Source organism: Larimichthys crocea, chromosome XIII (assembly GCF_000972845.2).
Source record: "Larimichthys crocea isolate SSNF chromosome XIII, L_crocea_2.0, whole genome shotgun sequence".
NCBI lineage: Eukaryota > Metazoa > Chordata > Actinopteri > Sciaenidae > Larimichthys > Larimichthys crocea.
In genome coordinates, this window is record NC_040023.1 from 36,483,976 (window position 1) to 36,509,899 (window position 25,924).

At 41.8% G+C, this 25,924-nt stretch overlaps 1 protein-coding gene and 1 long non-coding RNA gene across 2 annotated transcripts; one reads left to right on the forward strand and one right to left on the reverse strand.

The window, feature by feature from the left end:
* The first annotated feature begins 10,630 nt into the window (after positions 1–10,630).
* On the forward strand, positions 10,631–24,120 carry ctsk (cathepsin K). The gene is made up of 8 exons (XM_019259752.2): positions 10,631–10,782; positions 11,876–11,999; positions 15,610–15,732; positions 18,118–18,270; positions 20,829–21,047; positions 21,952–22,117; positions 23,052–23,160; positions 23,346–24,120. Exons 2-8 carry the CDS (start codon positions 11,877–11,879, stop codon positions 23,443–23,445), a joined length of 993 nt encoding a protein of 330 aa, XP_019115297.1. The 5' UTR covers positions 10,631–10,782; position 11,876; the 3' UTR covers positions 23,446–24,120.
* On the reverse strand, positions 19,684–20,822 carry LOC109138723 (uncharacterized). The gene is made up of 2 exons (XR_002041998.2): positions 19,901–20,822; positions 19,684–19,868 (listed from the first exon to the last, which is right to left on the reverse strand). It is a non-coding gene; the product is annotated as an uncharacterized LOC109138723 (long non-coding RNA).
* Positions 24,121–25,924: the final 1,804 nt, after the last annotated feature.

Sequence of the window (25,924 nt, forward strand, 5' to 3'; positions counted from 1 at the left end):
GCTGGATTGGGGCTCAACCTCACGTTCAGTTTTAATTAATCCTCATCCATTCGCCTGTGGTTCTCTGATTAGAGCGGGGCAGCCTTGCGCTTCCTCTTTTTCCCCCCACCACCTCCACCCCCGACGGAGCAGAGCTCGGAGCATCTGCCGGGCAGGAAGCTGCTCTCGACTGACGAGAGAGCGGAGGGCCACAGTTGATGCACAGGAAGGTGCGAAAGGTTATTAAGTTTTACACGACTCAGCACGCTGCACAGTTAAATTAGGTTTTGTTGGAATAGATCTGAGGTGCGCTGCACATATAAAAGATCTAAACAATAAAATTCCGCAGCAATGCATTTTAAAAGTTTCTCCGGTGCAGAATGCTGGACTCAGACAGCTCATCAATAGACGTACATGGAAAGTACCGTGTAGCCTAAGGCAAACTGGAAATCTACATATGAAGCTGCATCAGTCAGCGAGGACATGAGGTTCTCAGCAAATTCCGGAGGGGTTTAATTAGATTCAGTCCCTCAGGGGTGGAGGGTCAAGACCGCCTGAAACAAACAATGGGAAACCGGAGCCAATTAGGAGAGAAGAATCATGAAGCTTGACCTTTGGACCTCAGGAGGAGCTCCTGCTAAAACCCGAAAACTAATAGCAGCACTGACAAAGAAAGATAAGTGAGTAGTCAGTGGAGAGCTGTTCATATATCCATTCCCTAGCTGCATGATTAGGAAAACCATCTTAGAAATATTAGTCCTAAAGATGTGTATGTGTTTCGTTGCATTAAAATGTGCCCACGATCCCTAATTTGCTTCCATCCTCGACCATCTAAGTTTATGTAATTTCTCGAGAGCCGTTTCTGCACGATCAGGCAGAAACGTGACCGGATTCTCAACAGCATGTGGCCGCTGTGCTAGACAAAAAAATAAACAGCTGAAGTCCATCATGTCCATATGCACGCGAGGAGAATAATTTGCGGCTTGGTTACCTCCGAGTGCCCTCTTCTGCTTCCCGGTCTGAGTTTTCATGTGCATTTGTGTGGAAAACAAACTTTAACTTGCACTCGATTTGACAGTATAGACTCAGGAATGGTGAGTGCATTTGGAAGAAAGTTATGAAGGGGAACCCGCAGCACTGCAGTGACCTTTTCAGAACAAAACCAATGTTGGATTTCTAGCTTGCAGACAATACAATCTGGTAATTTATTGCATTTGGTGTTGACATTTAAAGCCGTGTGGAATGGGGCCTGGGTTGGCGCCAGGTGAGGTGAATGACGCAGCTGAACCTGGAGATGAGAGACTCACACTCAGATGCACAGGAGACACTGGGCGGCCAAGAACACGTCGTGTAACCCACAGTGGCAGCGTCGAGTTCTTTGAGCCTCCTTTGTTTCGAGGTTTTTACAGCATCGCGTCTTTCAGACTCACTGTTCTTCTTTTCTAGCAGCAGGTCGCAGACTGAGAAAATATGTAACTTGCTGATGAAGAAGGACAGATATTTTTCCGTGGACACAAAGAGCGAAACATAGAGTGAGTGTTGGACGTACAGTTTATTCCTCAGGTGGACAGAAAGCTGACTTGAATACTAATGTTGCTTCATATCTGCTGGTGAAACATGCATCGATTCAACTTAAACGCTCTGCCTGAACTTACTAAGACTCATTTTTCAGCCTGGAAAAAAATCTGTTAATGCAGCTTTTATATCTTTAAGAACCCAAACAATTAATGAATTAATGCGATCAAATTTGCAGAGATCAGAGGTTCCAGTCTTGTGTTTTTTGATTTTTTTGGTTGGGGTGTTTTGCATTTGAATTAAGGATTCTGGCTTTAAACTGGACTTTTAATGTCAGAAAGTAACACAAGGAAATGTCACGTAAATGTCAGGATGGGGAAAAAAAGAAAAAAGAATATGGGACACTAAAACTCCCCACTGAAACAAATAACAGTGAACTTCTTAGTAAGATTTTATTTGGATGGATTACGCAGAGCATTATGTAACATTTACTCTTTGTCTAACAGATTATCCGTGTCTAACCAAACCAGGACCACGGTGGTTTTAATTTATTTCTGAACCAGTTCAATTGTCGAATTGAAACTAATACGCTGCTGAACTCTTATGAAATCAGTTATAGACGGATTATCCGAAAGTCTTACCAACTGCTTCAAGGTAGCTCGGCCTGCTGTGTCTATTCGAGTGTAGGGAAACATTCTGCCACGGTGCCGACTGGCTGATATGATATTTTATTTAATGTCAGCAAAGCAGCGCTGGCTTCTGCCCAGCACAGCGCGCCAACAGGAAGTACTTCTGGGGGGTGGGGTGGTGGAGCAGGGTGCTTCTCAAGTGCTCATCCTTTTGTAATGGCTGCCAGTGACATCTGGTCATCCTGCTGCCATCCACAGTCCATGCCTGTTCTTTATAACCATGAATATTACGCTTGGATTATTTCTTTCCATACTGTAACGAGAGAGAGAGAGAAAACAGACGACGGGCAGCCCCGAACCGAGAGAGGGAAGACATGAAGCTGCAGTTTGCAGCACAAACTTTGGGAAATTAAACTTGCATTAAAATGTTGGCGTTCTTTTTTTTAATCCCCCTTTTTATTGTTTTTCTATTAAACATTTTCCAGCGTGGCTCTGAAGCTGCTGACAATTAAACCCCCATAAACCCGCTGATGTAAATCTCCGTCTTTATGAACGGAGGCTGCGATGGACTCACGGACTGGTTTCAAAGGTCGCACTAATGCTGTTCCACAGACTGAAGCATACAAGCACAAACAGGCCTTTTAGATTTTAAATCCATGTCAAGGTCTCAGCTGTTGCCTCCTCTAATGAGAGTCCAGTTAATGCCGAGCGCTCAAGTCTTCTTTGGGGTTAAAATATTGGCACCGCTATAAAGAGTGTCACTTAAGCTACGAGCCTTAAGCCCATTTAATTTCTGAGCGTCAGCGATTTCTGCGTCTAAAAATATGAATTAAAAGGACAGAAGCGTGAGGCACCTTTAACCTCAAGAATGAACCTGGAGACGGATCGTGACAACGTGACAGATCAACCACTGGAAAAATCATGAATGTGTGCCGGCAGCTTGTGTTTGTGAACTGGAATTTTCATCCCAGTGTGCGTGATATCGGGGTTTTCTCTCTCTGCTCAGAGTAAATACTAATCTCCTAAACATCACAGCACATGTGTGCATCAACAGAAGGCACAGATGCACAGCCATATAAAGAGATTAGATGCCTGGAACCATGAATGACTTTGTTTTGCTGCCAGTTTCCGACCAGATTCGTTGATTTCTTTTTTTTTTTCCCCCTCATGGACACGTGACCCTCTGGCCTCTGGATAGACCCAGAGTGACCCGATGGTCTGAGCCTCACACACATACACAAACTATACAGATGTCAGCGTTGGATTCAGTCCTCCGAGCGCACATGGTTGTCTCTGTTTACTATAGTTTACTGTATAAGACATCTGCAGTGATTGGTTGCCTACACTGACTCATTTTGATGCTACTATTTCATAAAAAACAGAACAAATAGCAAAGTATTTGCTGAACACTTCACTGAATTGTTCAGTAAATACTTTATCCTACCTCTGGGGAGCTTAAGCATCCATTCTGGACCTTTAAATATATATTACTATCATTTATTTAAACCATTTATGCTCCATTATAGGCAAGAAGTGCATGAGGGCCTCTAAATTATTGTTTATTTACATATTTATTCAAATGCAGCATCTCCAAATACATCACTTGACGTATAAAAAGCATCCTGGACTGAACTGAATTTTAAATAGTTCTAATGTTATTTGTGGATAATATGAAAGATGCACAGACAAACTGTGTTTCACTTAAAAAGGAAAGTCTGTAAATGCAGTAAAGGATAAACTGGTATATATATGAATACAGTGACAAATGTGCAACAGTGCATATGAAATAGATGAAAACGGTGCAGAGGCATCACTCGATAAAGACCTGGCCCCCTTTAGGCACAGACAGCAGCTCTAACCACACCCACACTGACAGACTGCGAGTAAAAAATAATAATAATATTGAAAACAGATTTGTAAAAAAAATCCAATGGGAATAAAAAACATTGATCTGGAGATTATAAACCAAACGTCAGAATTCGATATGCATGAAACACTTTTCCTGCTCAGTCTCTGTGTTATTGACCTGCACGTGTGATCGGTGGTTTGTTTTACATGTATGAAAGTTGTAAATAACGTTGGAATAACCTGGCAGAGCGATAGTCACCATTCTTCTTCAGAAGATAAATCACTCTTGAATGTTTTTTTCATTTTGGCACGAGGCAAAGCCAGAAAAGGAAGAAGACATTGATTAATGTCGTAGATCAAGGAGAAACATATTAGACCTCCTGAGGCGTGAATGTGAAAGAGGACCACAGCGTTCTAATCAATGCACACACCATAAATGTCGTTCAGCATGTCCCTGTTTCTTGTATTTCTTTCTTTTTTATTATTGTGTGGGGGTTTTTTTTCCTCTTTTAGTCAGCCGGTCTGTCAGTCAATCAGTCGAGTCACTGTGGTCAAGATTCATTTTCCATAACCACTTTTTCCGGACAGGTTCGTGCATGGGGGGGATGCTGGAGCCGATCCCAGCTGACATTGAGCTAGAGGCAAGCTGCACCCTGGACAAATCACCAGTCCATCACAGGACTGACAAACAATCATTCACGCTCTCATGCAGGATCACCAATGAACCTGCATGTCTTTGGACTGTGGGAGGAAGCCGAGCAGATACAGGAACGTCTACAATGCCGAACCTGAGGCTTCAGAACTGTCGTTGCAGATCTACACTTGGTCTCCACCAACTCCTGTGAAACATATCAGGCTCCAGCCAGATGTTCCACTTTGTCTTCACCAGCCAGTCTGTGTAGTGCGATTAATCAGACTGCTGCTGCTGCTGCTGCTCGACACGAAGACGAACAATGAACTAAAGGAGGCCGCAGAGCTGCAGAGCTGGATGCTAAGCGTCTAAAAGCAAACCCCCATGGAGGTACTGTACTGTACCTGTGATCCAGATCCACGTGTTGTTTTAATTTCATGTCTTTGTGTTCTCGTGTCCCGCGGTGACTCCTCTGGGCTAATTCATCCGCCTCTAATGAACCCACTGAACACAGCCTGGTTACTTCAGCCTCATTTCACATGCTGGTGAAGTTCTCTTAATTCCTTTTAGACTAGATGAATGCATTTATTATTTTACGAGTGTCGCCTCTTCATTTCCTCTGACTCGCACCTTATTTCACCCGGTGGCATCGCTGACCTCAACCTGTCTGAATGTTATTGCTCCAAAAAAAATCAGGTCACGCTTTTACAAATATAGCATTATGGAGTCGCTTCATGCATCCCCAACAAGTATTACAGCATTAAAAAGTGAGTTGTTTTCCCCCCTGGAATAGATCTGAAATTGTCCTTTCGGTACACAGTCACCGCTTGTAATAAAAGGGTTTAAATTTGATCTAATCTGTTTGGATGAATACAAGAATTTAAAAGGCTTTCTGACGTCTGCTGCTCCGGTATGAACTCAGGACATGACAAACAGCTTTGCCCAGAAATAATCAGATTTATGTACTGAAGACAGAGTTAAACTGGTTAGACGCTGCTGTAGATGCAACCATCTCGAACCTCCACCAGAGCTGCTCTGGAACAAGACAAAGTCTTGGAAGTGTTGGGACACACCTGCATCCTCATCCACCTGCCAGTAGGGAAACATAATGTGGAGGTCTAGGCTGAACTTATGTAACCATAAGGGCGGTTCCTGCACTGCAGAGGGATCTGACATGGACCGAGCTTCACAGCAGCTCTTCAGAAACCTGTGGGTGACGTCACGGAGGTCTATAGAAGCTCCTTGATGAATCGGTTACAGCTGCAGTTGGTTGCAGCCGTCCACGATGTGTCGCTCAAGGTTTCTGCCTCATTAAAGTTGCTTCTTCCTGCTCACATCATAACACATGTGTGTTTATGACCCGCTTTCCCAATTTTAACTTGGTCTCACTGTGACGTCCTGTTTTATCTGTTGTGGTTCAGTTTATTGTGTCTTGGTTGTCTTTCTGTTTTCCTGCAGAGCTTGTGTGTTGCAGGGTTTGTGGCTGACACACCTGTATTCACTCAGCCCATTTCCTCCACCTCTTTAGCCTTCACTCCTGCTCTTTGTCCTCCTCCTGCCAGCCTGGTTTAGTTTCTTTAGTTTTTTGGAATTAAAGTATTTTTCGTTTTCACTCACCATTCTGTGTGTGTGAGCCTCTGCTCATTATCTTTGTAATGTTTGCATTGTGCAGCACCTTGTAACTCTGGTTTTGAAAGGTGCTTCATTTAAAAAAAAGGTTTACTTACTTATGTTCCCCCAGGAGTGGGCAGCATCGATTCATTCAATTCGTAAACACAAAAGACAAATCATTGCATTACCAAAAGAACATAATGAATTTCAAGTATTGCTGGCTCTTATTTTTCACTTTATTTCAAGAATATCTGACATAAATATACAGCAACAGTTAATAGCAACGACTTTTCAACGTTCACACACTCACAAAGAGAAGTCTGTGCTTGTCTGGCTCAAACAGTTGAACCACAGTTCCCTCGACAAACATTCTGAGCTCGGAATAAAAAAAGACAAACCCGGTTTAATCTGCTGGAATCAAAACAAGCCTTTAAAACCTCTTCGGTGTGTCTGCCGCGCTAATCTCTGAATTGGTCAGTGAAAAGTGCACACAGTTCAGATCCGTGGATTTAAAAACCCTCCTGGGCTCTCTCGGTAGATTGGCAGGAGGGGGAAGAGTCTGAGTGATGTGTTCGAGCGCTTAAACACAATTCATTTCAAAAGGGGGAACAGCATTAGGGTTACGTAATCTGTCCCTGAGGGAGTCATATGGATCCGCATGGGGGGGGATGCATATAGAAGATGGGATGTCATCTGGTTCACACCGCTGTGATGTAAGATTACTTCTTGCTATTACAGAACCAAGTAACAACAAGGAGCCGACATCCCGTGATGGTCTGAGTCAGCGGGGTCGATCATATGACAGGAAAGCAAAGCATCCTGGGAGCAGAGCGGTTACCACTTTTGCGCCAAAATAGGAAACAGATGTGGCCTCATGGCGAGAGGGAAAAAGGGAAGAAAGCAGGAATTTAGCATCAAAGCCTCAGATTACTTTTCAAAATCAATCACAACATTAAGATAATGCCTCGCGCCGCTCGCATCGGAGCGTTTGGATTATGGAAGGACGTTCTCCACGTCAGCCTTTATCGAGATATTAATAGATTTTCTAACGCCGCGGATAAAAATAGCGCCATCGACCGCTTTGCATCCACCTTAGTAAGCGATATTGGATTATAAATCTATCACCTTCCCTTTCATCAGGCCCACACACACATACATTAACACAGAGGTCATGACCTGCTGCCTGTTCATCGCTGCCGAGAGAGAGAGAGAGGATTGGGTGCTGGATGGTGGATCAATCAAGACACTATCGGCCATAAGTCTCATTATCTAAAGTGGCCATAGAGAAACCTGGAGGAAGGAGTCTTAAAGGAGCTTAAAGTGCAGCGTGCTGTCTGCTGAAATCCAGCGAGCAGAGAGAGAAGAGAAGAGAAACAGCCATCGATCAGATAGATAGTGAGCTGTCAGTGATGAGAGGCCGGGCCTGCACTTAACACGACAGAGATCATAACAGATCTCTGCACGGCGGTGGAGATTGCTCGTGACCTTGAGTGGAGCTGAAGCTGCTGAGTTAAGATTCCCAGCACAAACATCCTTTTACTGTAATATTAGAAACATGATACTGTATTAATTATGGTAAAATTCTGGCAACCACAGATGCCAGTTTGTACAAAAGTACCCGACCCCTGTGCCGAACCCTGCAGGTGGGTTCTGTCTTCTTTAGGCTGTGCTCGGTGGGTTAAGACTCCAGGTCCGGCTCAAGAAGAGGGCCCGGTTCACCTATTCTGGGCGAGGTGCTGCAGCTTCTTTTTGGCTGATTCATTTAGTCCGATCCCTTCCCTAGGGCCGCTTTTACCTTGGAGACCCTGCAAGGGGCAAACGGGGGCTACAGCTCCCAGGATCAGATGAAGTGACACATTTTTTGCTGCTCTAAGCATTAAATTGCATTCCCGCTCAGTTTAATACACTAAGTGGTTTCACCAGCATTTGGAAACTTCAGCCACATATTGCTGTTGCTGCCATTACTGAGTCATTCTGCTGACCTCATGAGAATTGTGTCTCTTCTTGTTCTCACACTTTGTTTTATCATTTTCGTTAATAAGTTTGTAAATGCATAGTTTCTCTGAAAGTGTATAAAATTTTACGATTCATCCTCTGAAGGTGCTGATTCTTATGTAACAGTGGAGGCTTTACGCTGATGTTAAATTATATTTCATGTAAATGTTGAAGATACTTGAATGCATTCTTACACAGGGTACTAAATACACAGCCCTTTTTCTATCACTTTTATTGGAAATGCATTAATTCAATTATTTATTTACAGTCACGATGGACAAGATGATAATAATAATGATAATGTATTCTCATTTATGGGTTTCTGAGTATTGTATTATGTGTTGATCGAGGGGAACTTCCAACCAGGTGGTTCTGTCCAGTGAAAGAAGCTTCACAAATATCGTTCAGAGTCATTTCTGGAAACTGTGAGACGATACCAGTTGATAAGCCAGACACTGTATATTATTGGACAAATAAATCACCTGACTGAAAAAAAAGGTTTATTTCAACTTCATTCCATTGTGGCATAAATTTGTGTTTGGCCACAACCTTAAAAAATGTTCCTGATATCACACAAAACACAAAAGTTCAAACAAGAAGAAGAACAGCAGCAGAAGTAAATGTTCTTCTTTTATGGTTTAAATGTTCAATTTGTCAGCATGAAGTTGATGTTGTTGTTATAATCTGATCAAAAGACTCAAAAATCAGCTTTTTGACTGGTTTACATTTTGTTAATCATTACTTCATTGTCCTCATTGTTGTAATAGCATATGGTAAAAACATAATCAGCACTCACAGTGATTCAGACCTCGGTGCATGTATGAATAACCTGCTGGACATATGAGGTACACGGGATGCTCTTATATTTAGACAAGTGACTACATATACTAGACTGCTGTGTGTCACACGACATGTTCATATATACACACACAGACATGACACATTGTTGACTAAGTCCACGAGGAAGTTCGCGTCCAGGCAGAGAATACATGTGGTAAAGATCTATTTCAGCTCTGCAGCGGGAAGTTTGTCAGAATGAGTTCATGCTCGTGTGAAAAAAACAAACTTCTCTGTTCTTCTCTAACGATGTTTAGGGTCAGATATATTAAATTTAATATGAGTTAACTCCTGATTTCTGGGTCCACCGGGGAGCATCTGCTCATTTTTACCATTCACCAACAGAGCCTGTCATGGAAAGACGTCGGTGTCTTCCTTCTTTGGTGTCAGCCTTTCCACTCCAAATGTCCACGAGGTAGTAAACTGTCCATCAGCTGTGATTTCACATGTTCTCCATATCATACAGACATATATATCCTTTACTGAACCAGGTGAATGTCTCACTTAGATCTGACCAAGAGGCCACATTCTTATATTGTTACATAAATAACACACCACAACATCCAGGTGTTACGTAATAAACAAAAAGAGGTATCATCTACGATGATGATGATGTCAAACATACGGCCCGTGGGCCAAAACCCGGCCCACCAGAGGGTCCGATCCGGCCCGCTCGATGACTTTGAGTGGAAGGAAAGGAAACATGGACAGTTGATTTAAAGCTCGATGACTTGCAGTCGTACCTTTTGTGTTTTCTGCATAAGAAACAAGAGAGAATGAAACAAACATCACGATTTCTTTATTTGTTCTATCTTCACTGTTTCGGGCCACTCGAGATCAAATCGAGCTGCATGTGGCCCCCTGACACGCCTCATCTACCCTCTGATGATGTTTCCTATGAACATTATGGTAACAATGCTGATACTGAACGTGTCAGTAAATCATTCACTAACGTTGTTTTTCATAAGTCTGAAGAAAAACGCATGAAAACAGACAAAACAAACACTTTTTTGTAAAGAAATGTACAAAATGAAGTCCAAAACAAGCCGCGTTCATCACGTTTGAACAGTTTTAGTTGCTGTCTGTCTCACTCTGCAGCATTTCTTTCAAGTGCATCATTTGCATGTGTTTTTTTGCAGTGGGTTGAGCTCTCAGGGCCACCGTACATTCCCTAAATTGAAATGCTTTAGTTGCTGATGCCTGAGCACAGACACAGACAGGAGCCCTGTCTTTGGATGTGATGTGACAACTCTGTCTACCTACATTAAATACAGAAGTATGGAAGCAGACTATAGAATACTTTCCAGTTAAAAGCTTTTTATTACATTCATTCTTCTACATTATAGCCAAGAACTAAGCGCATGTTCATCTTCCAAGTCTAAGATGCCGCTTTTATTAAAAATCCAAGAGGCTTCTTCATTTTTCAAGCAGTGGCCCTGAATGCAGCACAGTGCTGAGTTCACTGTCTGAGTTTTCGGAGGTGCCGGTGTAATCCGACACCTGACATCATCTGATTTTGGCATCTTTGCTATTTGAGAATAACCAGATGTTATTCCCCTGCCTGGAAAAAGAAAAGAGGAAAAAAAAAAATAAACTCCTCCCCAGAGCTGGAGCTCCCGTCGTACTTCCTCAAAAGCAAACGGATAAAAAGTCACACACTGACCTACTTTGACAGCAGCAGAAGACGGAGTTAGACCCCAGGACACCTCAGCAGACTCTTTGACTTTTGGACTTCAGGTAAAGATTATTGTTTTCATTTCCCGGTGCAGGGTTTTACTTTCAGTTTTATGAACGGGGTGGTAAGGTAAACCAACTTGTGTGTAACTGAGCTGAAACAACACAGGATTGTTTAACTGGCACTGATTTCCCAGTGAAGGCTGTGATTCGGACTCCTCCCATAGATTCATATGTATTATTCTCTGCCAGCTAAGAAACTCATTTGTACTAATAGAGTTAGAGAATGATTTTGACCTAGTTGCACCTTTTTTAATTAAAAAAAAGAAAGTTTTTTGAAGGTCAGAGCTGCAGCTTTAACTGAGAGCTCATGCAAATATGCAAAATTATGAAACGTACAGAAAGTATCACGAGGAGAGTTCTCGTGACTGAAACACCAACACACCACATAGTTTTTTTAACTGGAGACTATTTGCATAGATCATGAAACCGTGTTATTTAAATCTTTAACTCACCCGAGGGGTGAAGACACATTATGTAATAATCAATGTGTGTAGGAGGCAGACTCAGCTCTCACAGCCTGTCACACAGTTTGTGTTCTTGCTTTTTTAGTTTAGTTGAACCTAACAGGTCGACAGACAACGGACGCAGATGCAGATTAGAAGCAGGATGTAGTGAAACAAGAGAGGGCACGGGGGGAAGTTGATGAATGACAGATGGTTGGAAAACAGAGAGAAGCAGCGGTGCAGAGAAAGTCTGCACAGACCGAAAGAGGAGGGGAGATCTTCTGGCACGACCTCGGTAGTTCGCTGGAATTTGACTCGTCTTAACTTATCACGTGTGCACAGCACATTCTTGGCCAAAGAAAGCTCAAAACAAATATTAGTTCATACTTAAACTGCTATCAGAACAACAGTTTATGCAGCCGACTGTTGAACAGTATCAACATGATGGCACCCTCTAAGGAGTACCTTGGAAATTAAGGTACTCCTTAGAGGGTGCCAGTCTACAGAACCAGTAGAACCAGTCTACAGAAACCAAAAGTTTGGTTTCATATCCTTGTGGCAGGTTCCAGCCAGCACTCACCTCACAGGTCTTTTGTGTGTTTGAGTCTTGATTGGGTGCAGAGGAAACACGAGGTGTTTTGTTCTTTCAGGATGTTGCAGTTTGTCTGCGTGTTGCTGCTGGCAGCTTCAGCTCTGGGACACTTCGATGAAGCTTCTCTGGACGCCCAGTGGGAGGAGTGGAAGATCACACACAGGAGGGAATACAACGGCCTGGTAAGAGTCTGCTAGTGTACTGTGCAAGTCCTCTACTAGTTTTAGATCAGAGACGAAACAAAAACATGCACCGATTTATAAGCTGCATGCTTTATGGTTTATTAACAGTTCACATCTGAACTCAAGAAGGATTTTATATGAACCAAATTTTAAAGAAATCTACAGGGAAAGTTTATTAATCCTGACATACAAACGTGACTTCACATGCAAATGACTCAGAACTGCAGCGCTGCAAATTCCTTAAGAACCGCACTAAGCTCTTTCTTTTTTTCTTTTTTTTTGGAGTTCAATGAAAAGTCAAAGAAAGATACGAGGAGCAGCTGAGTGACAGAGAGAAAGATCAGAGCGGCATTAATGGGAATGGATGTCAGCTGTTCGTTAGAGTCTCGTTGTTCAAGAGTAGAAAGTGCACCACAGCTAATATTTTGCAGACTTTTCAAAGTCTTTCATCAGTCAGTACTTCACCCCTTAAACGTGTCTGTATGTATGCATGCATAGATGTGCATTGGTCTTGCTCTCTTCCTCCCGTCTTCAGGCTTTTTCTATCCCGTCTTCTCTTTCTGTCTTTCTTTGTGCTTCAGTAAACTGTTCAGCATGTGGACGTCTTTGGGTTTGACTCACTGTCCGTCTCCAGCTGACTCAGTTGAACGACCAGTCAGTTCAGCGTCTCCTCTCTTTGTCTCTCTCTCAGCTGTCTCCAGTCTGTCGGTGGATATTTATTCAGGATGCAGAACTGTTTAGAGAACATTAAACAGAGCAGATGTTTACTGTGGGAGTTTGAAGCAGAGGTGGAAAAAGATTCTCTACTCAAGTAGCAATAAAATAAAAAAAACTTTGGTAAAAGCAGAAGTACTGATTTAACTTCTTTGCTCAAATAGAATTGGTACAGGCTCCTGGAGGTACTCTAAGGATAAAAGTAAAAAGTACTCCCTGACAGAGAGCTCATTTTGTCTCGTTACATCTTATTGATTAATTTAATAAATAAAGTCAATGCAAGTCTATCCTGAAAAGTTAAAAGTATATGTACAGATATTCAAATAAAAAGTCGGGTTAGAGGGTAAAAATAAATAAAAACTAACAGGTACCTGAAAAAACTAGTACAGTAACAAAGTGCTAGGTGGCGTTATTGTTCTGTCTGTTATTAAAATAGCCCATCATTTAATTTGATTTCAAAAATGAAATTAGAGGTGGGTGGTTTATTGTTAAGTGTAAAACCAGTCAGTCCAGATGGGAGAGAGTTTGCTGTCTTTAGTGTTTAGATCATTACGGAGGATGTAATTCACACACATAAGTCATTACTTAATAATAAAAACTATTTTTATCCATTTCATTATAAACTAGACTTTCAAAAGAGTGCTGACATAATAAAATGTTCAGATTGGTGATTTGGTAAATATACTTTAATTTACCGTATTTAAGTCGATAGTAGTTTATCGTCAGCATAGAGACTGATTTTGTCATTATTGGTATTTACTTTTCACCAAAGCGCCAAACAAAAAGGTGAATTAAAATCTATATATTTTATTCAACATACTCATATTATAGGCCTACTACTAACTTGTTTTCCATGGTAATTTTATTGCAGTGTAGGGAAGCTGATTGGAGATGACCAGAGGCAGGACTTTGTGTGATTTAGGACAATTAAAGCACTTTTTGGTTAAGGTTAGGGAAATATTATGGTTTCAGTCAAATGTTAATGAAGGAAAACATTTAGTATATCATCCTCCATACCACCCAAGTGGTAAATATAATTTGTAGGAGACAGGGTGGAGTAAAAAGGTGCTGTAATAGCTAACAGCAGCATGGTCGGATATGATAATACCATGTTTAAATCTTTCTGTTACTCAGTGTGGGACAAAAAGCCTGTAAATCTGTTACAGAAAGGATGATTAATAAACAAAAAGTTACTTAACCTGGTTCTACTTTTGTAACCTAGTTCTCGTATTGTTCTGTTCTATTACACATGAATGAATGAGGAGTAGAAATAAATGCAGTAATAGAGAAGAAGGTGGCTTCACCTTTGAGCATTATCCACGTGATGTCAACATATACACGTCAACTGATAGATATCATTTACCTCTCAAACCATTTATAGCTGAACATCTCTCAAAGACTTCTTTCTGGACTTGGTTCTGACAAAACCAGTCTCAGTGCTGACCGAGCGTTATCTAACATCATTAACTGTGAATCTTTAACACACGAATCATATCATGTTTTTCTTTCGTTATATCTCATTGGCTCTTTACTGTAAACACTGGTTGCTCTACTTCCTTGTTTTGGCCCAGAGGAATAAGACAGATGGAGTTAGAGAACAGAGAATCAAAAGTAAAGCAGGACATGCACAATGAGAATTTACACTGACTTCATCTCTGTCATCCTTAGCCAGTGATTCAGAAAAGTTCATTCCCAGAAGGCTTCAGACACACTTTTACCAAAACGACTTTGTCTGTTTATTTACACTGATTCAAGAAGTGGTGTGAAGGAATATTAAGCAGGGGTTTCCCACTGAAGTCACATCTGTACTTGGTTCTTAATTAAGCTCAGCCTTAGTTTTTACTGAACTGTATTGCATACAGCAGTCGGCAGGTGTCAAAAATTTCCAACAGTGGAAACTCCTTTGACCTTTCCACGTATTTTTCAGTTTCCTTCTCACTATAATTCCCAGTATCTTCTTTTTTTGTTCCGGTTTCTGTCTGTGAGGTAAGAAGGAAAATGTAGTTTAGTTGGTGTTAAACCACAAACTGAGCATCTGTTCTCCCTCCACTCTTCACCTCCGGCTAAAGGTCACCACTCCACAGCTGTGCATTGTGTTTGTGTCTCCGAGTACAGTACGTTACTATGTTTGATGTTCTTTTTATCTGCGTCTGCATGCATGTATTTATTTGAACGTGTACGTGTTCATATAATCCTCGGTGGTGTGTTATTTACGTTCCCGTGCAGCCGTCAGCAGAAACGAGAGCATCTCTTCGCTCTCTCTCTGATTTTAATCAGTATTCCTCCAACAGTTCCTCTAATTCAACCCTCCTTGAACTGACATCAGTGTAATAGAATCAAAGTCTCCTCGCATCATTTGCATTTTCTATTACTGGAATGGATACAAGTAATGATTATAATTATGCTAATGTGTGTTAGGACCACGAATACTAAACATAGCATGGATGTTTTTAGGTGCACTTAGCTGTATCTTATTCCCATATTATGACCAACATCAACAATTTGCATATGAACGAGAGACACTCTTTCCTAGCTCATAACAGACACATAGAGAGATGCAAACAGTCTAAAAAACAAAGGATGGAGCATTATTTTAACACAACTTGCAACTGCATTGGACTTTGCTGCATTGGCTGTAACATCGCTATGTGAACGTGCACTGGTTTAATTGGCCTAATTAATGAAATGGGGCTGTAACACAGACACGCTCCCTTTCCTTGCTAATTAAAACGTAAATTTGCCCTATTTGCCCAGATTCATTTCTTTTAGCTGTCAGGTGTTAGAGCAGGAAGGAAGGGAAGCAAAAGTTAAGGCTGAAATATCGGTGATCTGCATTCGTTATGACCTCCTTATGAAGCCCCATGTGATGGCTGTGATGTTTTCTTGTTTGACTCAGGATGAAGAAGGGATCCGCAGGGCCATCTGGCAGAAGAACATGCTGATGATCGAGGCCCACAACCAAGAGGCTGCACTGGGCATGCACTCCTACGAGATGGCGATGAACCACCTGGGCGACATGGTGAGTCTGAGGCGGTCATGCCACCACATCTTGACCTACGTAACGCCAGATTCCATGATATCAGCCCAACAACAGCCCAATACAACAGACACAGGGTGGTTTTATCTTATGTAGGGTGTCATAGTGGTAGACGTCAGACCCTGTTTGTAAGACTCTGAAAGAAAGGGCAGCATTTCATCATACGTTTGCCTTTTCTTGGATACTTCAGCTCATCTACAACACACAAACATTCTGTGATGTTTCCAATGGTCGCCATGGTTTTCGACATTTCTGCTCCAGCGAGACCTTTGCACACGAATTGGGAAAAGCCAAAAAAGAAAAGAGGAAAGGGACAAGACATGTTTATCACCAAATCATGGCACTATATTCAACTAATTTGGCATAGCGACCATATTGAAAGACATAAATGTAATGTTGTCCGATTCCATATGGCACATTGTGATCAATTAACAGCAAAACACACCGTAACCAACCACATTTAAGTTGCAGCGTGTTTCCAGTAGTTTCGAGGCCATTCATTTATCATTTGTTTTCTCCATGATACCATTGGCTCAGCTCAGCTGAAACACCAGACACTTGTCTGGGTTTAATGGAGTAAAACGTTACCAACTGTCATGGCTGGATTGCCATTCGCATGCCTCAGGCACAGATTTTCTCAGAATTCAAGCTGTGAATTACTTGTTCTTTTCATTTTTTAGTTATTTTCTTGGTTCAAGTATCACAAAATTCTGACTTTTATCTTCAAATGTCTTGTTTTCTTTCTGACCTGCAAAGAGATTCAATTCACTATCATGAATGAGCACTGTTCGACTTATGCTGTGGCTTCCATAGGAGCCCTATTTTTCGACGGTGGGTGCATACTGTGCACATAAATGAATGAGTTATTTCTCAATCATTCTTTGGGTTCTCCACCAACGATGCCAAGATGACGGTTGGGTCACACGACGACTCTCTACACCGAGCTACATCTAATCCTCACTTTTGAGAAGTTGGGACATTTTTGTCCACGAATGACTGAAACGTTTATTTGATTGAGAAAGCAGTTGCCAATTAATCTCCCGTCAATCGACTAAATGTTGCAGCTCTTGAAATCAATCAACAACGAGCCACTTTAAGCGTTTAAGTGTGAACGGACTCGCCGTGCGTCCGGAGCACTGAGACACAACCGTCATTAGTAACTGTAGCGGGACAATAATTGATCTCCTGTTAAGTGCATTCATTTGTCAAAATCCTGTTTCTTTTTTCCCGATGTAATGTCTTACATTATAACAAAACACAACAATACCATGGAGTGTGTCGTAAAACATCAGCTCCTTAGTGTCAGAGATTCATGTTTTCTACAACAGTTCTGAGGTTTAACTCCCGTCATCTCGTCATTTATTTTTTGCTGCAGCCAATTGAGGTAAAACTAAATGGAGGGGGGGTTGGTGTCTTTAAATCAGCTGCAGTCAGTGACATGTATGTCAATGCGGGTCATGAATGATGGCTGTTTTTGCATCAGGATGCCGGCTGTAACAAGCCGTACATCAAATACCGGAGCGCAAAAATTCATAAAATACAAGCATGCCAGTACTTGGGGCTCATTTATTAGTGACAGGAACATGCACACACATCTGAATTCTGGATAAATGGCCAATTTTTATGTTTATGTAGAAACAGGTGGCCTGAAAATGAAGGATGTGTTTCCATTTACATTTTTGACTGGAAGCAAGTTGAGTGAAATAAAAAGAAATGAACAGATGGTCTGTATTACTCAACGATCGTCCTGCTCGCAGACTGAGCCGTAATGCACTGGGGGATTCTGTTAATAATAAATATCACGATTTAAATGAAAAGAAAAACAAACAGACTATGACTGGCAGTTTCACTGTGACAGCATTGACTTATTTTAATTCCTCTTCCTCCTCTTTGTCCTTGTCTGCTTCTTCTTTCATGGCCCTGTTTGGTAAACCTTGTAGTTTCTTTCTTTCCCCTTTTTGGCCCCTTCTGGTGTCACTTTTTGAAATTTGTACAGTTCAGAAAAATGACATTTCACTTTGGAGTAAACTGTGTTAAACCGTCTATTCATGAAATACTTTTCATCCCCTGTCACCCCGCTGAATCAAATCCTCCCTCTCACATGTCTTCTTCCACTTGTTCTTGTCTTAAGTCTAAGAATAAATCCTCTCTGTCGCTCTTGACATGTTCCCGTCTGAAAACATTTCTGTCTCCTCAGATTATTCCAGGAACAGAGAGGTGTTGACCCTCAACTTCTGCAATTTGTTTCCCGTAATGTTCTTGAAACTCAATCTGCTGTTACATTGTTTTTTTAGTATCTGAATAAGAGAGTCAGAAACATCCCCGACCCCCAAACCATGGTGTTAAACTGTGTCTCTGTTCATGCAGACATCGGAGGAAGTGTCCCTGAAGATGACCGGCCTGCAGGTCCCGTTGACCCGTGAGCCCGCCTTCACCATGGATCTGGACGGCAAAGTGAACAAGCTTCCCAAATTTCTTGACTACCGCAAGAAGGGCATGGTGACTCCAGTGAAGAACCAGGTCAGAGGTCATGTTGCACACGTTTAGAAAAACACAATAATGATTCAACTTGTACGCCCACTTCATGAGAGCTGTGAAATCAATGAAATGACTTCTGATAAAGGATAAATCTCAACCTTATGTGACTTTTTCACATGATAAAATATCATAAAATACCATAATACATAAATCACTCGATGAAAGAAAGAGTGTCTGTTAGACAAAGCTTGTTACGCAGCATGTTTTCGTTTTACAAAAGAAATGAAACTTGTTGGTTTGGTGAAGTCACATCTGCTGAACTCCCTCGCCTCCAAATTAAAAGCAGTACAAAGCAAAATCTTACACGAGAAGTTCAAATGAAATCTATGGAGCAGGAAGTGAAAGTTTGTTTGGTGTTTTTGTCGTATTCCTGTCAATAGTTTTAGAGTAACTGAAGTAGAAGATGGGTTTAGACGTGCGAAGGAGTTTGTTTGAGGGGAAAAACTGTCTAAAAAAACTTTTTCTCAAACATAAAGCTTCAGTGATTTCTGTGGGGCAATGTGGCCGTCACAGGGAAAAAGCAAAAATAATGACATCAGCTGGGAACATAGAGAGAGCAAGAGACTCAAAGGAAATTCATAAAACATGATGAACATGATAGAAATACAGTTATTAGCAGATCAAAATAACCATGCACAAAGATTTAAAGATAATATGTTGATGTCTTACTTCATATTTTCACCCTTAATCTTCTTTAGATGTTATGAAATCCTTACAAATATAACTGGAACACGTCCGGGAGATACAAAGATCTCAAGAACAACATGTGTGATTATGTGACAACAAACAAACTAGAACATTCAGTAAAATAACTGAATAAATCCTCCAGTTTAGACCCAGTTAGAGCAGCCTGTCCTCACCCAACAGTTCCCACCATGAGCGAGCACTTGTCGACGGTGGCAAGGAAGATCTTCCATTATTAAAAGATAATTAGTGATTCTGAGTGTGTGAGACATTCAGGCTTCATTCAAGGTGTTTCATCTTTAGATTTACTGACTATAGAATGTGAATTTATTATGATCCGGGTCCAAATCTGACAACAGTTGACATGGTTTTAGAAGCAGTCGAACAAACTGAAGCCAGCTACAATAAAAACAATCTGTGGCTTGTGGGTGCATGTGGAGGGCGTAGTCGCCCTCTGGTGGATGAAATCAATCTGCAGGCGTAAACAGGATTTATGGAGCTTCTCCTCCAGCTTCCTGCTCTTCATGAATTATGCAGCAGACTGGCTGCATGCTTTGCATCCTAACAGCTCTGCTGCTTCCTCTCGTCCACTTCCTGAATAGTGTTTTGATGTTTTGTTTGTTGGAGGCCAAATTCTTTTTATACCGGAGCTGGAAGCCACATTGTAGAACATCCCCCCCAGTGAACTGATGTGATTATACATTTACAACCTTTTTTTAATTGGAGGAACGTCAGACTGTTTTCCTCCAGGAGGAGCAGAGGAGGCGTTCAAGGCCATGCAAGGGTTTAAACTCAGACACTGATGGAGTTTCACCGCTTCACGACTCAGAGAACATTTCCACGGCAGCTTCTATGAAACTCGAGAAGCTGCTCCGACATCCAGTGTGATGGTTTCCCTGTTGTTAACTGCACATTACAGCCGTGACACCTGATTCTGAACATGTAATTCTGGTTTTTCAAACCCAGCTGCAGGAATTTCTTCATTAGTGAGCTCCCATGTGGTGTTGGACTGACTCTGTTCCCTTTGCCACGTGTGCACAATTAAGGTTTTATTAACTTCAATAAGAATTGTTCCCACTTCACATCCCCTCAAACTCATCCTTAACTGTTAATAAGTGCATATTAAAGGATTTATTAACCATGATAATAATCTTATTGCCATATATTAATGCTGCATGGCGCGTGTTGTCATGCTGAAACAGAAACTGTTGGAGGAACACTGTTAACACTGAGAACTCCTCAAAACAAAAGAATGTAAAGAGCGATTTGTTTTATTTTATATTTAGAAAATGATCCTGCATTTGACAAGAGACAAAGATTATAGGGACAAATCTGTTAGTTTAAGTTTTGTTAGTTTGTGTCCAAACGTTTAAAACATTGAACATTCATATAGAAGTTATATTTTATAGTTTATTGTCCTGATGACGTTTTGCTGAGTTAAATTAAAACAGTATCAGTGTCACTGACATATTCCATGTTCATCATCCTCCCAGACTGCACCGCTCCAAACTGCTGATTTCAAATCATGACATCGTTTGATGACAAACAGAAAATCTCTTTTGAATCAAGGTTGTCGAAGTCTGCCACCCGGTGGACGAACAGGAGAAGATACAAAAACTAAAACTGCTTCTTATGTTTTATGTCTCGTTCATCGGTTTGATTTCCTCGAGGCCGGTGACAAGATGTTTCCATCTGTGACTAATCTGCCGGTTATTTTCTTGATTCATGCATCAATCATTTGCTCTGCTTGACTTACAAACAACCCAAATATATTCAGTTTACTGCAAATAAAAAGCAGCATCACCAAGCCTTCATCCACATGCATTAAGCTTAAATCTTTATCTCCCTCCTGACAGGGTTCTTGTGGTTCCTGTTGGGCCTTCAGCTCGGCCGGGGCTCTCGAGGGCCAGTTAGCCAAGAAGACAGGTCAGCTGCTGGACCTCAGTCCCCAGAACCTGGTGGACTGCGTCACCGAGAACGACGGCTGCGGAGGAGGATACATGACCAACGCCTTCAAGTACGTGCAGGAAAACGGAGGCATCGACTCCGAGGAGGCCTACCCGTACATCGGACAGGTGAGAAGAAATCTAGGAAATATCATTACCCCAGGATGAGTTCTTGTATTCGGTTCTGTCCTGTGAAGTGGAGCATCCACAGGAAGTGTCATGTGCCAACACTTGTGCCCTTTGCTGTGTTACATCCTGTTTTGTGGCCACAAACCGCAGTGACTCGCACTTTAAATATGTGTTTACACCTTCAGCTCCTCGAGTCACAGCACAAAAACAAGACCCTGTCCACAAGAGATGAAGTCTGGAAAGCTTGTTAAGCAAACAGGCAGATTTCATATTATATATATGGTGTTCATAATGATACTAAATACTCGGCAGTCTTGTGCACAGCGACTGTTCACCGCAGTCTTGCAGACACAGACTGAAACCAGAAAGGTTCCTCTCTGGGCTGTCAGGATGTCACACTTGGTCCAGTCACATGTTTCAACACACAAAGAAAAAAAAACAAAATCATAACCATTATTCCATGCTGACGACCTCAAAGCATCAGCAGATATGTGATTTAGGAGAAATGATGAGATTGAAACTCGCCCGCTGTCATACCGAGCGGACGCGGTTTCCTCTTCAGTCATCTGTAGTCTATAGTCTACAGACTGCAGCCTCACCCTTTGTTTGTATGCTGGGAATGTGCTGATCAAATGTGTCACGTGAAATTTGTGAATGAGGCACTAAAGTCACGTTATTCATTTGGGCCATATAACGTCATAAATTCCAGCTTGTGCCCAGACCCCCCAAAAAGCAGAAAGTTCTCACATTTGAGAACCTGGAATGTTGATTTATTGTCGCATCTTTACATTAAAATACATTTTCTTTTGTTGTTTAGAAGGTATTTGCATCATGACAGAGGAGAGCACACAGAAATCTGTATAGTATTTTAATTTTTCTTCCCGCCTCTTTGTTTTGTGTGCAGGATCAGCCGTGCCGCTACAATTCCTCAGGCATGGCAGCCCAGTGCAAACGCTTCGAGGAGGTCCCGGTGGGCGATGAGCACGCTCTGGCCATTGCGCTGTACAAAGTGGGTCCGGTATCCGTGGGCATCGACGCCACACTGAGCAGCTTCCAGTTCTACAGCAAAGGTCAGTGAACGGCTCAGACGTGACACTAACGTTCACAGATTGAATACTTGTTGTGCACATGCTAAATCCTCCTTGTTGGTGGTGTGTTCATGGAGGCCCAGATATTTAGGATTTATCTGCAGACTCTGGTCGCCTGCAGCTCCCCGTCTAACAGATCACTGCGGTCGCCCGTCTTGTTCCATTACTCCCTGATGAATTTCACGCTGATCCGCTGACAAAATGACCAAACTGACTGCCCTTCTTGTTTCGTAGATGCATTTTTGATGACAGACCGCGGTGACAGATACTTTCAAATTCAGGCCCGTAGGTTGGTTGCATTAGCAGTAACTTAATCCAGCTCTGACACAGTGTGAAGAGAGCAAGCGGCGAGGCTTTTATCAAGCAGATAATATTATGTTGGATTACATGCTTGTCTCCTGTGAGTCCCTCATGCTTAGGTGGGTAATTTGAGTACTGAGCGGGATGAGCGGCGGACTCTGCCACTACCAATACAAACTATAGAGAATTTCTTTGCCTGGCGTTATGGGAAGACGTAGTGTCCGTGACGTTTTCTGGTTTCTGAAGAGCTATTGTGAAGCTCAAAGTGTGGTGGCCATCTCGTCTATCCTGCCAAAAAAATAGGCAAAGATGTTGAGTTTTGGTGGAGCTATGGTGCGATGAATGAAGACAAGCCACCTGTAACTTCACCCACCTATCAATCAAAGCGGCCACTGTCTTGATTATGTGGCAATATGGAGATTGACTCGTTTTGGAGCAACCCTGGTTGGATGTTGGCTTCTCTTCAGAGGTTGCCACTTGTTTAAAACAGAATTCATGCTGGGAATTAAAACTGAAGCTGAACACATCAAACTGCCCTGAACGCACCATTGTACCTGCATGTTAGTTCAGTGCTGCACTTCCTCCTCCTCACTCTTCCTCTCCGTCATGTGCCCAGGTGTTTACTACGACAGCAACTGCAACAAAGACGACATCAATCACGCCGTGCTGGCAGTTGGATTTGGAGTGAGCGTCAAGGGCAAGAAGTACTGGATCGTCAAGAACAGGTGGGTCACGTCGCCCGTCTGAACGGCACCAGGTGGCTCATAAAGGCCACCGAAATGAAACGACCAGGTCGTCTGTTGGCGCGGCCGTGTCGATGACAAACTGATGAGCTGGAATGCTTTGTTTGACTCCCGGCGTTCGCTCAACCACTCTCTGTCGTCATCCTTTGTCTTTTCCCTCCTGACAGCTGGAGCGAGAGCTGGGGCAAACAAGGCTACATCCTGATGGCACGCAACCGTGACAACCTCTGCGGCATCGCCAACCTGGCCAGCTACCCCATCATGTGAGGAGACGAGCGCGTGGAGCTCAGAGGAACATGAGGGAGGACCAAGGGGGCTTTGCTTAAACTACTACACACAAAGAAACGTTCATTCCAACAATCACTACAAAACACAACAGATCTGACTTTGTTTATGGGGGTGTATATTTTTGAATTTGAACTTTTTGGAGTGACAAAAAGGGCTAAATGTTGTGGAGTCTTAAAAAATGTCTGAGGGCGTTTGGTTGTCTTGAAGTATCTGAAGCACTTTGCAGTCTTTTTTTGTTTTTGCCTCCACAGTGTGGTCTGCTCCATTAAGAAACACAATCCAGGGCGTGGTGCCGGTCGGTTTGGTGACAAGAGTGTCGCGTTAAATACAAACCCACAAGGCACAACCAACATTTCGCAGTGTTTTGCAGGTAGTGGGTGATAGTTTTAGTCCCTAGCTTTCTTTTTTTTTAAATACAGTTTGTGTGAAATGTTTAAATTCAGTGTGACGGGAAACATTGCTGGGCAATGGGAGCTCTTCCTTTCCTGTCGGTGCAGAGTCAGTTTAAAAAAACAAAATCGTAATCAGCGTTTCTCTCGATCGTCGTTGACTCATGTCGTCGTCGTCGTTGTTGTTGTTGTTGTTCTGTTCAGCACTTTTCTGATGATCAAACTGTAAACTCATGTTTTCTATGAAATTGAATAAAGATTTGATTTTGAATTTGAACGCTTCGTTTGGATTCTTCAAAGAAACGAGGTAGAAGCACCCAACAACGTTTCACTGGTGTGTCTGCTGGTTTCAACGAGCCTTCTCACACCACGAACAAGTTTAACTGACATCATCTGTAATAAGCTGTATTTAGTTAGTTTAGGGGAACTATTTGAACGCTTCACTTTGCTGAATTAAAGTCTAATAAATACTAAATAGTCTAAATCTAAATAATATAATTCAGCCTTCCTGACGTGAGAAGTTATGGGAATGAGTTTCTATCGTGTCCGGAAGATGACGCTGGAAAGCATTTGACTGTGGTTGAACTTTATTGCTGACCGACGCGACATTGTTTCACCATTGTTTTAGTAAGTCGTCATGTTTTTAATTCACATATTACGGTTTCTCTTTGAACACAGCTACATAAGATAGTGACACTTTATTTGGTATTCAGATCTTTAGAGTGTACGTACAACTCATGAACAAACCAAACAAACAATAATAAGCTGTTGAAATGTTACAAATACTCTACAACAACAGACGTTTTGGCCCCACCTTTGTGAAATGTAATGGTGTTGAACAAAATATCTTCTATTAGGTCCTTAAAATGTCAATTTACAAGATTCTAATTAATCAAAAATAATATTATAATGTACGATTCATAAGCTTTGTAAGAATAAATCTGATCTGATGCAGAAATTCCGCTTGTCGTCCAAATAGTATTGACGACTCATGTTTGTGTGGGGAGCAAAATGCAACGTCAGAATCTATTTCCAATCATCTGACGATGATTCAGCTTTTTTTTTTTTATGAAGTTATCTGCGTTCATATGCAGATATCTGTTTATAGAGATGAGCATCATCGTTCTGCATCGTGGACTGCAGAAGAAGGTTTTTCTATCTATATCTATGGATGGCTATACCACAAACACACAGAGTGCACAGTCTATCAAGAACTGTTAAATAATAGTTGTAGGTAAAACATATAATACAGTTCATATTCACAGCATTTCATATGAGTTTACCCACCCATCCGTCCGTCCAACACTTTGGTCCAGTGACCTCAACAACATCTGGCTTGCCGCCATGAAACGCGATGACCTCCTGACCTCTCCATCCAGCCTCCTGACAGGTCAAAGCTATCTCTTGACCTCCAATTTGATCCAGAACCAGAGCAGCACATCACAACACATCCGCTCCACCGCCACGGACGCCGAATCTTATCATTTTTTGCAGCGACCTCGCTGACCTCACATTACAGCGCTGCCATACCAAACCATCCCCCTTCTACACGAGAAGGATCTTAAATTTATGAAGCAGCCTGCAACATGTTCATCCTCCCTGCTGGAGGATTTCATTATTTATTTTATTTGTTTGTTTTTTTTGTTTTTTTTGCAGCAGCAGCCTCAGGAGGAAATTGTCAAATTTGCACACAGAATATTTCATAATTTCTCTCCCTGTTGCCAAAACATTTGCAGTGTTAAATCTTTCCCTGTTTTGTTGCTTCATTCAATAATTTAAAGGCTGTGAGGTGCATTTCACATCACAGCCTGCAGGCTGTGCTAGTGGGACTACTTCTATTTTATTTTATTTTATTTTATGTATTAGAATTTTATTGTTTTACTTTATTTAGCCAGATAAGTTAACAAATCCTCCCCCAGATGATTTTCTCTGATTCTCTGTTTTAGTTTTGATGCTTTCAGGTTTTAAAAAGTAGCTCAAATAAAAATAATAACTTTTATAAGCGCTTCTGTTTGTCACACGTTTATTTTACAGTGCATTCATTTTCTTTCTGTGAGAGGCAGGTTTTC

Coding starts and splice junctions, on each gene's coding strand:
- ctsk (XM_019259752.2), top strand. CDS start 11,877: ATGTTGCAGTTTGTCTGCGTGTTGCTGCTGGCAGCTTCAGCTCTGGGA. Junction 12,000..15,609: donor GGAGGGAATACAACGGCCTG/GTAAGAGTCTGC, acceptor TGTTTGACTCAG/GATGAAGAAGGGATCCGCAG. Junction 18,271..20,828: donor TGACTCCAGTGAAGAACCAG/GTCAGAGGTCAT, acceptor CCCTCCTGACAG/GGTTCTTGTGGTTCCTGTTG.